This window comes from Lepisma saccharinum, chromosome 27 (genome assembly GCF_977018435.1).
Source record: "Lepisma saccharinum chromosome 27, izLepSacc3.1, whole genome shotgun sequence".
In the NCBI taxonomy this organism is placed as follows: Eukaryota; Metazoa; Arthropoda; class Insecta; order Zygentoma; family Lepismatidae; genus Lepisma; species Lepisma saccharinum.
The window spans coordinates 14,480,460-14,492,979 of record NC_139255.1 but is presented as its reverse complement, the minus strand read 5'-3'; the positions used below and the strand labels follow the sequence as shown (position 1 = coordinate 14,492,979).

At 34.8% G+C, this 12,520-nt stretch overlaps 2 protein-coding genes across 2 annotated transcripts in view; both read left to right on the top strand.

Annotated features, from left to right (window-relative positions):
- Positions 1-12,520, top strand: part of LOC145980150 (dipeptidase 1-like) — a 279,360-nt gene that overhangs the window by 139,829 nt on the left and 127,011 nt on the right. The window lies entirely within an intron of this gene.
- Positions 1,108-12,156, top strand: LOC145980110 (uncharacterized). The gene is made up of 8 exons (XM_083113115.1): positions 1,108-1,211; positions 3,499-3,662; positions 4,453-4,799; positions 6,273-6,535; positions 7,158-7,339; positions 8,542-8,701; positions 9,581-9,711; positions 10,886-12,156. Exons 1-8 carry the CDS (start codon positions 1,136-1,138, stop codon positions 11,222-11,224), a joined length of 1,662 nt encoding a protein of 553 aa, XP_082969241.1. The 5' UTR covers positions 1,108-1,135; the 3' UTR covers positions 11,225-12,156.

The following is a 12,520-nucleotide window of genomic DNA, read 5'->3' as shown; positions in this document are numbered from 1 at the left end:
CCTAAAGTGTAAGTGGACGTAAATTGAAAGTGCAGTGTCACACAATTCAATTTTCTGTCAGGGACAAATATCCAAGCATTGTTCAACAAACAGTTTTCGGCTAATTCAGCAGATTAACAATTTACTCTGTATGATTTTAAGGTATTTCGTACATTGATCAACCAGCAATCATAGGTGGACAGCTTGTTACATCAAACCTTATTCATCACAAGAACATTTCTAACAAGTATAAAGTCATGCACTAATAATCGAGGTTTATTGTACACGTCAACAGAAAGTTATTTCTTCTACGCATTGGCACAGGACTAACGAAACACACAATGACGCTACATTCCGTTGTTGAGCAAAGATAAAGTTTGGTCAGAAGGGGTGTGAACAGGTAGTAGAAAGCTTACAATCGGTAGGCTAGTTGCTTGAAAACGCCAATTCCGGGCATAATTCGGTTTCCTATGAAACATTTGCTGCCCTCTTTATAGTAGACAGTAATGCACGCCACAGCATGTTCATCATATAATATTTTTGACTGTATGTCTGTGTCCATTTCGTGTGAATTTAAAACACGTTATTTCAATTGGATGCCTGGCAATATGATGGTCATGGCATATTGGATATGAACTGTGCCAAAATTAGGGTTCGCACGTATTTTAGTTGGGTCAATGATGGCACTATAAGGAGATTGGACGAGAAAGTACCCGGTAGACACCTTCTGACCAGTAAGCAAGAAAAAAAATAACCTGTTCCACTTTACCCAGTGCAGACAATCAAAACTTCTTCCAACAAAAAAAGGACAAAAGAGTAAAGCCCGAAAAATAACATAATTTTGGTGAATACTTGTGCCTCAAAAGCTTATTAAACTTATAGTACACGGAGAGAACGGATTAGTTGCATTGGCAAAATATATTTGGTTCCACAATATTTCGTACGGTTAAACAAAGTTTAGTTACACCTACAAAGTGACTGTTTACATAAACCATTTGGTTTAGTTCTCTTAACAATCATACTTGTTTGAAGTTATTTTTGTCCATTGAAACAGCCATTTTGTTGTTTGACGTTCTGTTTGTATTTTGAAACAGATATTTTGTTCCTTGAACAAAAAGAACGTGATTCTCGTACTGGCAAGTGTGACAAGAAAAACATGGCGGATCTCGGAAACGAAGTATCGATTCTTTTGAAGTTGTGGGGCTTTGAAGGTCTAATTCCTACATTTGCTGGTAAGTGGAACAGTTTTAAATAGAAATCATAATATGTGAAAAACATAAATATTAATTTGCGTACAGGCGTACGAGTTGAAATGCATATTTTCGAGTCTGCCACATCGGTGTCGGTTTTGTCTCTCGTATTTTAATCTCTACTAATTAATCAAGTATGTACTATCTAATCATACAGTATAGAGAATATAATGCATTACATGTGGCGCAAGTGTGTTTTGCGTTTACATAGGCGTGGTAGCTCAGTCTGCGTAGCATCTTTACTACCATGCGGACAACATGGGTTTGATTCTCGGGCCAGGAACCTTTCCCGCCCAAGTTCATTTTGTTTTATTCAGATTTCATGATACTAAGAATGCAATTTTCGCATGGTTCGACTTTCATTTACGTCTGTTAACACATACTGCAGAGTTTTAGCGAGTACTTAAGATTTGTTCATTAGATGCTTTCGTGGTTGTTAGGCAGGTCAGGTTTGGTTCTCTTAGCATTAACATAAAGTCCCTAAATGCATGCTACTAAGCTTCCGAATTATTTCTACATTAATTCCCATTGGTCTACGATACTTACAGTCGCTTGTTAACGGAAAATACATTGTCCATGGCAAGCGTGCTTGTTTGCGTAAGGTAATTTTTAAGTTGTTTTGGTACTTGTTTACTATCCTTCGGACACATTTATTTATTTTTACATAAGAAACTACTTACCGTAATAAGTTCCTGTAGCATTGTCGAACATCGGGAAGGTGTTTTGTGTGATGTGGGAATGTTTCATAGCTGAAATTCATGTTGTTCGTTGAAAATTAATTCTCCAACGGAGAATAGCTAGCCCCATGAACCATTGGTGCGTGGATAGGTTAGTTCTGTTAGGTTAGGAAACATAGTTAAAATTTGGTGTCGTGTTAGTATCAGGATCCAGAAATTGGAAATAATTGCGAACCATTGGCGCGTGGTTAGGTTAGTTCTGTTAGGTTAGAAAACATAGTTCAAATTTCATCAAAACAACATTGATACACCTTCAGGAATGTTCCGCGAAGCAGATACGTAAGTACGAATGTCAAAAATTGACGAAACGAAAATATTAGAGGTGTCCGAAGGATAGTAAATTTTTACCGATGATGCAATTGTTTGCATTTCATTGTTACTTTAACTTAGGTGTTTATTATACACAATAAGTAAATATGGAAGTTATATGCACAGGTTATGGACCATGGTGCATGCTTAATTATTTGATGTATAAGGTGTACAGCATTTTTGACCACGATTCTTGTCACCTTGTAAGAAAGATATTCCAGGTTTGATTCCCAGTGTAGGTGCATTGCCCAGTTGTTCTAGATTGCATTTTAAATTTAGTTCAAATGCCGATTAAGTTATCTGAGCACAAAATGGGCTTAAACGACATTTTTGTGTCATTCTACTTTCAATTTACTTCATGCACTTAAAACATCAGTTCCATTAAATAATTGATGCCATGGTAGCCAACTGAGGGTTCCATATTCCAGTCCTGGTCGAGGCAGTGTTCCTTTGGGAGTGTCTGTGCATCAATTTAATCAAATAACAATTCATCGTTTTTATTGAGATTAGCCAAAAGTGATGTAAAAGAAGGAATTAGATAACTCGTTGTGATTCCTGTTTTTGATAATTGTTCATTTCTAGTATCATGTGCATAATAGAATTCTGGGTACTTGAGTATTATACCGACTACCTCATTTGCCTATGTTAAATTATATTCCCCTTGCAAACATGATTTTGTCGATCCTGAAACTAGCTAATACTCTTAACCTAACCTAACCAGGTAGTACGTATAATACTAAAGTACTGAATTCTGTTTGCAGAAATATTGGATCCCTATCTAATAGCACCCTTACCACCCTCACAGAAACCACATCATAAATATCATAAATAACCATAAATTAAAATCACTGTTGTCAACTCTTGTGTCTGTTTTATAACCTCACTTACCATTCATTTTCAAAACAATTTTGTGTTAGTGGTTAAGGTTACAAACTTTTATTCAGAACCTTTAACAATGGCAAAGGCCACTTAGGTTACATAAAGAATGGCCTCATGCTGAACCTCATTCATGCCACTTCATCCCTTCACCTTTTCATCAAGATTAATGAAATAGGAATAACCAGTGCTTATAAAAACAAACAAACCACCATACATTTGAAGAAAAAGATGGCTTCTGTTGTAACAAGAAAGAGACAGAAATGCTGTATTCTGACACAGCCCTGGATTTTCTAAATTAAACTTTCTTACTTATTCTTCCAAAATTTTGCTATATTTGTTTTCAGAGCATGAAATAGACATAGGTGCATTGTGCATGCTCACTGCAGATCATCTCAGAGAACTTATTCCAAAAATCGGCAGAAGAGCAATTTTTATGAAAAAACTTGAAGAATACAGAGAACAAGTAAAACTATCATCTACAGGGTACTTACTTGATACGCCTAAAGAGGTATGTAACCTAACTGTCATATATTTCTACACTTCAGTTTCTTGTTTCTTACTTGCTAGTCCTACAGAGGTATGTAATTTAATGTCTCATATTTCCCTCATCAAAATTGAGAACCAACTTGGTGAACTACTCCATTAACTGCTCAACACCGAGGTTTCCAATTTTGAGTCTTTACAATGTATGCATATACTTTTCTCTTCTTCCATTTCATGTTAAATTTACAAGAAATGTTATGTGTGACTTTCTTTTTTGACTTAAATTTTATAACCTCGATTATGCAATACGAGTGCATGGGGGAAAGAAATATGTCAGGTTTTACGTTTCAACCCAGAACACCTGGGAATGTAGTTACAGCTTATTCTTCCCTTCATCTTGTCCATCCTTTTTGTTTAATACCATTTTTAACCTGCAGGGCATGATGCTCTGAAGGTGACCTGATGAGCTTGAAATGAATACATTTTACATTTTGAACTAGTGTTCACATATTTATTTTCATGTTGTTACTAAACTGCATGGGTATTTATAAAACGAGCATCCAAAGAGTTGTGAAGGCTAAAAATAAACAGATAAGCCTAACATGGTGATAAAAAACAACAATAATGATGAAAAGAAGGGACCATGTAAGATAAGTTATGTGATTTCCTTCTCTATTGAATCATGAATTAAAGTAAAAATTATCAGAATTATCCAAATGGTTTTTCCTTTTCATGTATAACTAAGAAGCATTAAACATTTTTTTATGTAAACAATAAAAGTTACATATTTATTTTTACATTTTTTTTTAATTTAGGTGCAATCTTCATCAGCTGAAACTTTGACAAATACACCAGCTGGTAGTACTATAAGTGAGAACTACATAGATGAATTTGATGTGTGCTGTGAAGATACAAGTGTAAATAATGTGAAACCTGAGGGTGGAATAGCAGAATATAGCATAGATGTACCGGAGACATCTGGAAGCATTCCAGTTAAAATACAAGAACCATTTACGTCACAAAACATTTTGGATATCTTACAAGGAAGTGGAACTGGAAGATTTGTCCTTGGGACATATGAGACAGGAAAATCACTAAATTGTAAGACCAGAGGTCTGCTCGTTGATATCATCATCAACCATTTATTACAGAATCCTAATGTGTAAGTTTTTGCTTGAAACATTCTCTCTGAGTTTTAGAACTACCCCACTAAAGTATATTTTATGAGATGCCTATTATCAGGGACAAAGCTCATTTTGCAAATTCCACTTGAACAAAAAAAAAAGGAAAAGACGTCTGGTAAACAGTGACTAGTGTGTTTATTTAGTGAAAAGGAACATTATGCAATACCAGTAGCTTTTTTCAGTAGTTGACAAAAATATCTTGATCATTTGTGTTTGACAGAAGTGTAGTGTAGATAACTTGCACTTGCAAATGAAAATACAACAGCATCATTTAATAGCTGAAATGACTGCGGAAGACTATATTTGCATTAACCCAGTAAATTCACTTATGAAGAATACCAGATTTTTTTGTCAGGTAAAAATAGAACTGACAATAGTGAAATTTCATTGCCATAGACTCATATTTTACCTCACGTCTACAGAACTCATACCAGTGTGTAATTTATGCCCAAATTTTAGAATTTTATGCACATAAAGCATAGCCTGGACATAAATGTCACTTACACTATTTTTAATCTTGTGAAGAACTGTACCATGGATTTGGCATTGTTTATTATGAGCATTCTTATATTTAGGCGTAAGTACTATTACAATGACAGCCAGCCTCCCTGATGGCACAATGGTAGCGTCGTTGCCTTGTAATAAAGAGGACACTGGTTCGATACCCGGTGGGGCACATATCGGTTCAGATCCGACTTTAAACTGTAGGTCCAGTCCCAATTAGCCTTACTGTGCATAAAGTGGACTTAAAAAAGACCAACTCAATCTACAATGACAGCCATTTAACCTGTTCCCATTTCTTTATTGTCAGTTCAGCAGAGTTACTTTTCTTCTTGCAGCAAGGTTACTGGATGCTGGCTTATTATTTTTTTATTAGTTATGTAAAGATACATCATGTAAATATTCATGAGATGACTACTCGGAGCATGATAACAGCTTTGGTCACCATGATATTCATTACCAAAGATAGATATCCAAAGAAGAATCTAATTAATAGTAGTGTTATGAGTGTACTTTTGGTGGAACGTAAGAAAAACATGACTATCGTGTACCGATTGCCTATAGTATTAACTAGAACAGGTCAAGTATCAAACAAAATAAACACATACATGATTATTTTTCGGACTTTTAGTGTACAGAAATGAACACACACACACACACACACAAGTGCTTTGAAAGGTATGACGAAAGGAAAGTAATGATGAGTACAATGTGCATTTAAATGTCTGTACATGTTTTTGTTTGATTATGATACTACAGGAATTCTAACTTCCTAAAATTCGATCTGACAAACAAATATTACAGAACAGAAGTAAAATAACTCCACATTTTATTAATGAACAAGTTTTAGTATTGCCTCAAACTTTTAATTATGTAGAAATATAATTAAACCATTGCTACAGAGGGGAGATACCACATTCTTATCTCATCTCTAATTTTGTATTTTGCAGACGCCTGCGAAATGACCAATTTGAAAGTATAGCAGAAAGTATAGTGTCTATATTCCAGACAGAAAGTGTTTCAGTTTATTATATTCCTCCAGTTAAAAAGAGAGATAGCAGAGTGAACAAATCCTGTATATCAAAGGGAAAGTTGGTGGACAAATACAGAAATAAATGTCGAGAATTGAGAAGTGTTGGGATTCTAGGCAGTGTATCCAGGACAATAGGCCTATCAGAAAAATCAGCAATTGATGTGGATACTACTATTTCAGGTAATTTCATAAATTTTGTGATATTTAATGTGTGTTTTTCATCAACTTAAAAATTTTCCATTTCTTTATCCTTTTTATTTGTTTAACAGTGTAAATGTTCTCTAAAACCCATTGTACCATTTTACAAAGATTTGCGATAACAAATCTGTTACATGTAGTCACCTATTTTCTGCAGAGTAAGGCAGATTTAATTTTTAGTAAATGGGGACATACATATTAATTTTTGAAGTTCTTGAAAGGTTCTTAAAAGAACCCTTGATTTGACTTAAAGTAGTATGAAATAGAGTTAAATGTGCTGTTATTCATTGATATGTTCCATTTGTAATGAAATTATAACATGGACGAAAAATGAAATGAAGAGTGCAAATCAAAGTCTTATAGGGCATGGTGGGAATGCCATCACATTGTAATCTGGTTCAATTCCCAGATAAGGCACAGTGCACTGGCAATAGCATTATGAGATTGTAATTTTTTCAGTTCTTATAGTTTTCTCATTACTGTGATTGATATTATACATAATTTACATTATTTTCATTATTATGTGTATCATTATGGAAGTTCAGAAATTTATCGGAGTGGAAACTATTGTGTAATATTTCCATATTCTCTGTTTATCTTAAAGACGAACAAGAAAACAGCAAGTCCTGGCTGGCAAATAGTTGCGAACCATGGCCAGAAGTACTAAAACATTGGAAGAATACTTGGAGCATGAGGCAGGAACAGAATCTGAAAAGTGATGGAAGCACAGTGCAACATTTTATAAAGGATTGGCCAGTACTACAGCACAGCTTGGGATATACATTGGTAAGCACACATCTCATTTCTTAATAAATGAATAAGTTGAAAGATTTGTAAAAATTGGAAGTGTTCAATGCTTTGTACAAATTAAACATTTGTGCTTTTTATTGTCCCATTTTTTGTTATATTATTTGGGTGCCACACACATCTATCTTTCCCAGGAGCTTCGTTTTCATATTTTCTGCTGGTGTAATACAGTTCCAGTGCTGTTTATATATATTAGGATAATTTGTGACTATATTTTTTATAATTTATCGTAATGATGTTATCGTATTGGTAAAATATGTCTACAGTACATATTCTCTCATAGGGGTTTGTAGGTAAGGAAAAGTTACATGTGCATATTGCATTGTGCCATGAAGGCACATTTAGGGGATGTGGGGGTTAGGGCCCTACAAAGTGGTGACGATTAGCCATTTTTGCTCCAGTATTAGGGCCTCGTAATGCTAAGCCTCGTCAACTAAAAAGTAGTAAACTCTCCTTGCCCCCCTCCACCCAAGTTTTAAAGGTGATGTGATCAGCACCATGCTGTGGCCACCTTTACTTCCCAGGGTTACCCCAGGTACCTATTTATATTCGGCTGAGTGAACCCCAGAGTCACTTTATGCAGGGACAAGGCCAAAAGATCTCTGATCTTACATCACCCACCCCAGGAATCGAACCTGGGTCTCTGATGTAGCAGTAAAATGCCATAAGACCACTGTGACTCCAGTTCTCTCACTAATAGCATATAGGTTGTAACTTTGTAGTTATGGGATGAATGTATGAGACAAGGAAGGCAGTGTATCCCAGAATATTAGGAAGTGGCTCTATGTTTTTGTTGTTTCTTTTTTTTTTCTTTTTTTTTTTGCTGTGGTGGAAATGAAGAAAAGATAAAGAAACAATCATATATCGGAAGAGACTGGGTGACGAGGGTCAGTTTTCTTACTGCCTTAATGCAACTAACATGATTTCAAAAGGTATATGTGGGCAGTATGATTAATATCCTCCTAACCATTCACATTAAAAGACTTGAGACACTGTAAGATATTTACATTCACTTGATGTAAAAAATCCTGGTCATGGTGTATTGTCGATTTCACAATATGGGATAGAAGCACAGGACAAAGCTGTATAGAAATAAATACATCTACTTTTGTTCTGTCTTTTGATTGCTACTTATGTATATTACTACTTCTTTTTTTTTTTTTTTTTTTGTCTTTATATAGATAGAATCAGACTTTGAACAGGCACATCCAGAAAGTGTATTTGAACTTCTGACACAATGGGAAACTTTTTTCCAGAATTTAAGATCCTTAAAAAGTGGCTCAACAGATGTCAATTATATGAAACTAGTGTCGTTGTTAGATGGTGCTAATTTAAGTGATGGTAAGTTCAGAGTTTCATCATATTTCACCTGTATGATAAGAATGAAAAGAAAGAAATTAATCATTTCAAAAGCTAGGCATGAATACTTTATCAAATTCTAATTGGAGAAGGAATGGACGTATTTCATTATATACACTGTTGGTTGTTATTAATCTTAAAATTTTTAAAGAAAATATAAGTGAAAACGAAACGGATTAAAAGTTGTTGGAAGTGTTTTTGATTTTCTTGCAATATACACCATTACAATTTACTCATTTACACCGATGTACTTGTCTTGCAAGATTGCCTCTTTAAAAGAACCCTTGACTTTACTTAATGTAGTATGGCATAAAGATAAATGTGCTCTTATTCACGATAGGTTAAATTTTTCGATGGCGCAGTGGTAGTGCCATCGCCTTGTAATCAAGAGGTCCCGGGTTCGATACCCGGTGGAACCATACAGTGGTTCGGATCCCACTTTAAACTGTAGGTCCAGTCCCGATTAGCTTTCTGTACATAAAGTGGACTTAAACACCAACTCAACTCAACGTTCAATTTTTAATTAAACTATAACATGTTACCATTGCTTTTGAAGATATAGTGTTTAGTTCTTCATAAATCATATACCATATTTCTAGAAAGTGCTCAGGAGTCAGAAGTTTAGTGGGCTGCTGTTTATCCATAATTATATAAATATTTCAAATAGAAGCATGCAGGTTATATTATTCAATTAATTCAGTAACATATTCTGCCTGCATGCTTCCAGTAGGTCTAGATAATATTAAGTATTTTTGTTAATGGATAATATTTTCCTTTGAAACATTTTCAAATTTTGCATTGAGAAAATGTTGAGGATGTGTAATCAATTACCTAAGTACCCTATTGGAACTATAATTTCAGATTCAAAGCATACAGTGCAAATCATGTTGCTTCCTTATATGCAACCACCTCCAGGGAGAATCAGGAGTGTGAGAAAGCAATGGAAACCATCCATCCTGGAAAGCCAGGAAGGAATTATATGTCATGCAAAGGTATTTTTGTTCACAATTCTTTCCATATAGATAATGTAGTCTCAGTTAGGGGTATTGGTGTAAAGAACTCATAGCATTGGAGTAGACAGCCATATAGTAGCTTGATAACTACATGGCCTCTGCTTGGCTGACTCACTACTCAAGGTGGTGTTCCAGGTTCAAATTTTAATATAATGCTTGACAATTAGCAGATCTCCCACGTAACTGATGCAAGCCAAGTGGGAGGCAAACATTTTTGGTGTTGATTCAGCATTGTGATGTCAATAGGAAATCTACATCGTAAGAAATAGAGCTCTGATTTAAAAAAGACAGATAACAGAGGGAGTGAGATTCGATGCAATGGGCTGCTGTTTCACAGAGTTGGAAGCTCGGAATGTGTACTTAGTGTGAAAATTTATTTTCACGTGAATGGTATCTTATATCATTACCAGTCACCATAATGCGTAAGATAAATAACCACATATTTTTTGCATTCCTTTTAACAATTACACACACACACAGACACATATACAGAAGGAAGAGAGAGACAGAGAGGAAGTAATCTAGACTTCAGTGTCACACTTGTGGAATGTAGTGTTCACTTTTAGAAAATTTTAAATACGGCATCACAAATATATTCAACTTTCCATTTTATAACTTAGTATTACAGGTATTCTTATATTTTTGAGGGGAGGGGGTGTCTCCAAGCATCACGACAAAAAAATGTTCATTTACTTGTAATAACTGTTAAGTTATGAAAAGGAAACCACAATGCAAGCAATATGTACAGCAGGATGCATAAGTATTCCCAAGCAAATGGTCCCAGAACGTGTTTATTCTCTTTTTCAGTGATTGAAACAAAATACCAAACGAGCTGCTAACAACTTCTACACCAGCATACATTCACAGCCAGTCCGTAAAAACACGTCGGATGCAAGAGAAAAATGAATGGAAATAGTCATGGGTGATTTGCCAAGGAATACTTATGCATCCCACTGTATGTACAATATGTGTAAATTGATAACAGTTATCTTGAAAATACATTCTGCAGCAAATATTTCCTTACATGTAAGTTTTGAATGTTTTCTTTATATTTATTTCAACATGTTTGAGGGTCATAGAATTTTGTAATTCTGATTGAACTGACCAACCAACCGGCTATGTGTATTTATTGTATTTTTTCTTTCTGTATTAGATTCCTGGAGACATTAACAGACTGAAATACAACAAGGTGCAAAAAATGCAGAATATAGGCCTCACAGTGCAGCCTTACATAATTGTAGTTGGGCCATCAGTGACTGAAATTCAGAGTTGTTATGTAAATATTGACAGCACATTGTACAAGATGACTTCAGTTTTGAAGAGCTTGGATATATGTTTTAAGGCTTTTCATGTTCTCAATGCATCATATCCTCCAGAATCAGAACATATCTGGTTACTTATTCAGCTGGCAATCTATCACATAACAACAAAATGGGATTCAAAAATTCCAAGAGTGTTTGAAGCACTCAGTGCTCTCCAGTGCATTCAGTGAAGGTGCAGTTTGCTGAGAAAGAGAAACTAATTTTGATCTTAACAAATAAAAGTATTCAATATGTTGTGTAATATGTAATGAAAGTGTAATATGTAATGAAAGTGTAATATGTAGTGATAGTGTAAAATGTAGTGTAAATATGTGTAAGTGCATTATAGTTGATTCTTCCATGTAATATTCTTGCACATCAATATGTTTACTTGCTATAGGTGCAAAAAAACTTTGGGTACTCCTAAATTGCTTCTTTGGCACGTAAGTTACAAGCATTCTGGCACTTATTTGACTGCCTATCATTGTGGTCAAGGAACTTGTCAAAGAAGTTTCCAAAATGCATACACGTTTCGGAGACATCTAGAAACTAAACATTGTAGAAATAATGTTGCAGTTACTTATACTATGCCACAGATATCTGGGACAGTGTGTCAAGAATTTCCTGCAGCTAGCAGTGGTCCTAAAAGTACAAGCACCAATGTAAATTCACTGAAGTCTGTACCTATTAACAGGTTTGTAAATTCATTGCATGCTTCTGCTGTATCGTTTATTGCTAAACTATACAGTAATTCCAGCTACACAAGAAACCAAGTTCAGGAAACAATAGAATATTGTACAGATTTTTTACGCTACGGGTTACTTGACTTTCTGACTTGTAAAATTGAGCCTCTTCTGGTTGATAAATCAAATGAGACAACGGAAGATATGAGATGTTTATTGCGATCTGTGATGGATCCTTTTGATAAATTACATACAGAACATCTCAGGTTCAAATATTTTATAGAATCAAAATTTCTCATTAAACCTAGCCAGTTTAAAATCGGCGAATCTATCTGTAACAAAAGAAAATGTGGCCAAGTAGTTTTGGATATTGAGCATCACTATGGACAGTTCATTTCCATGAGTAAAGTGTTAAAAATCTTTTTGGAATTACCAGGGGTCTTAGACGATATATTTAAAAATATGTATACCCTCTCAGATTGCGAGGAACCTATAACACATTACATACAAGGTCAATTCTGGAGGCAGAGGGAGAAACAATATGAATATGAAATTCTATTGTTTTTATATTTTGATGATTTTGAAGTAGATAACCCATTGAGCGGTCACGCTGGTAAAAATAAGTTAGGCGCAGTGTATTATATAGTGGGTGGATTATCTGCAGAGTATTTGTCAACATTAGAAAATATTTTCTTGGCTTTGCTGTTTCACAGTGTAGATAGGAGTACTTTTGGCAATGAGTCTGTATTCAAGGAGCTAAAAAAAGAGCTTGTGTCATTGGAAATTCATGGGTTAACAGTTAAT

Bases quoted from the DNA above. Each gene is read 5' to 3' on its own strand.
- LOC145980110 (XM_083113115.1), top strand. From the start codon at position 1,136: ATGGCGGATCTCGGAAACGAAGTATCGATTCTTTTGAAGTTGTGGGGC. The intron at 3,663-4,452 runs GTATGTAACCTA...TTTTTAATTTAG, and splicing joins TACTTGATACGCCTAAAGAG to GTGCAATCTTCATCAGCTGA. The intron at 8,702-9,580 runs GTAAGTTCAGAG...CTATAATTTCAG, and splicing joins TGGTGCTAATTTAAGTGATG to ATTCAAAGCATACAGTGCAA.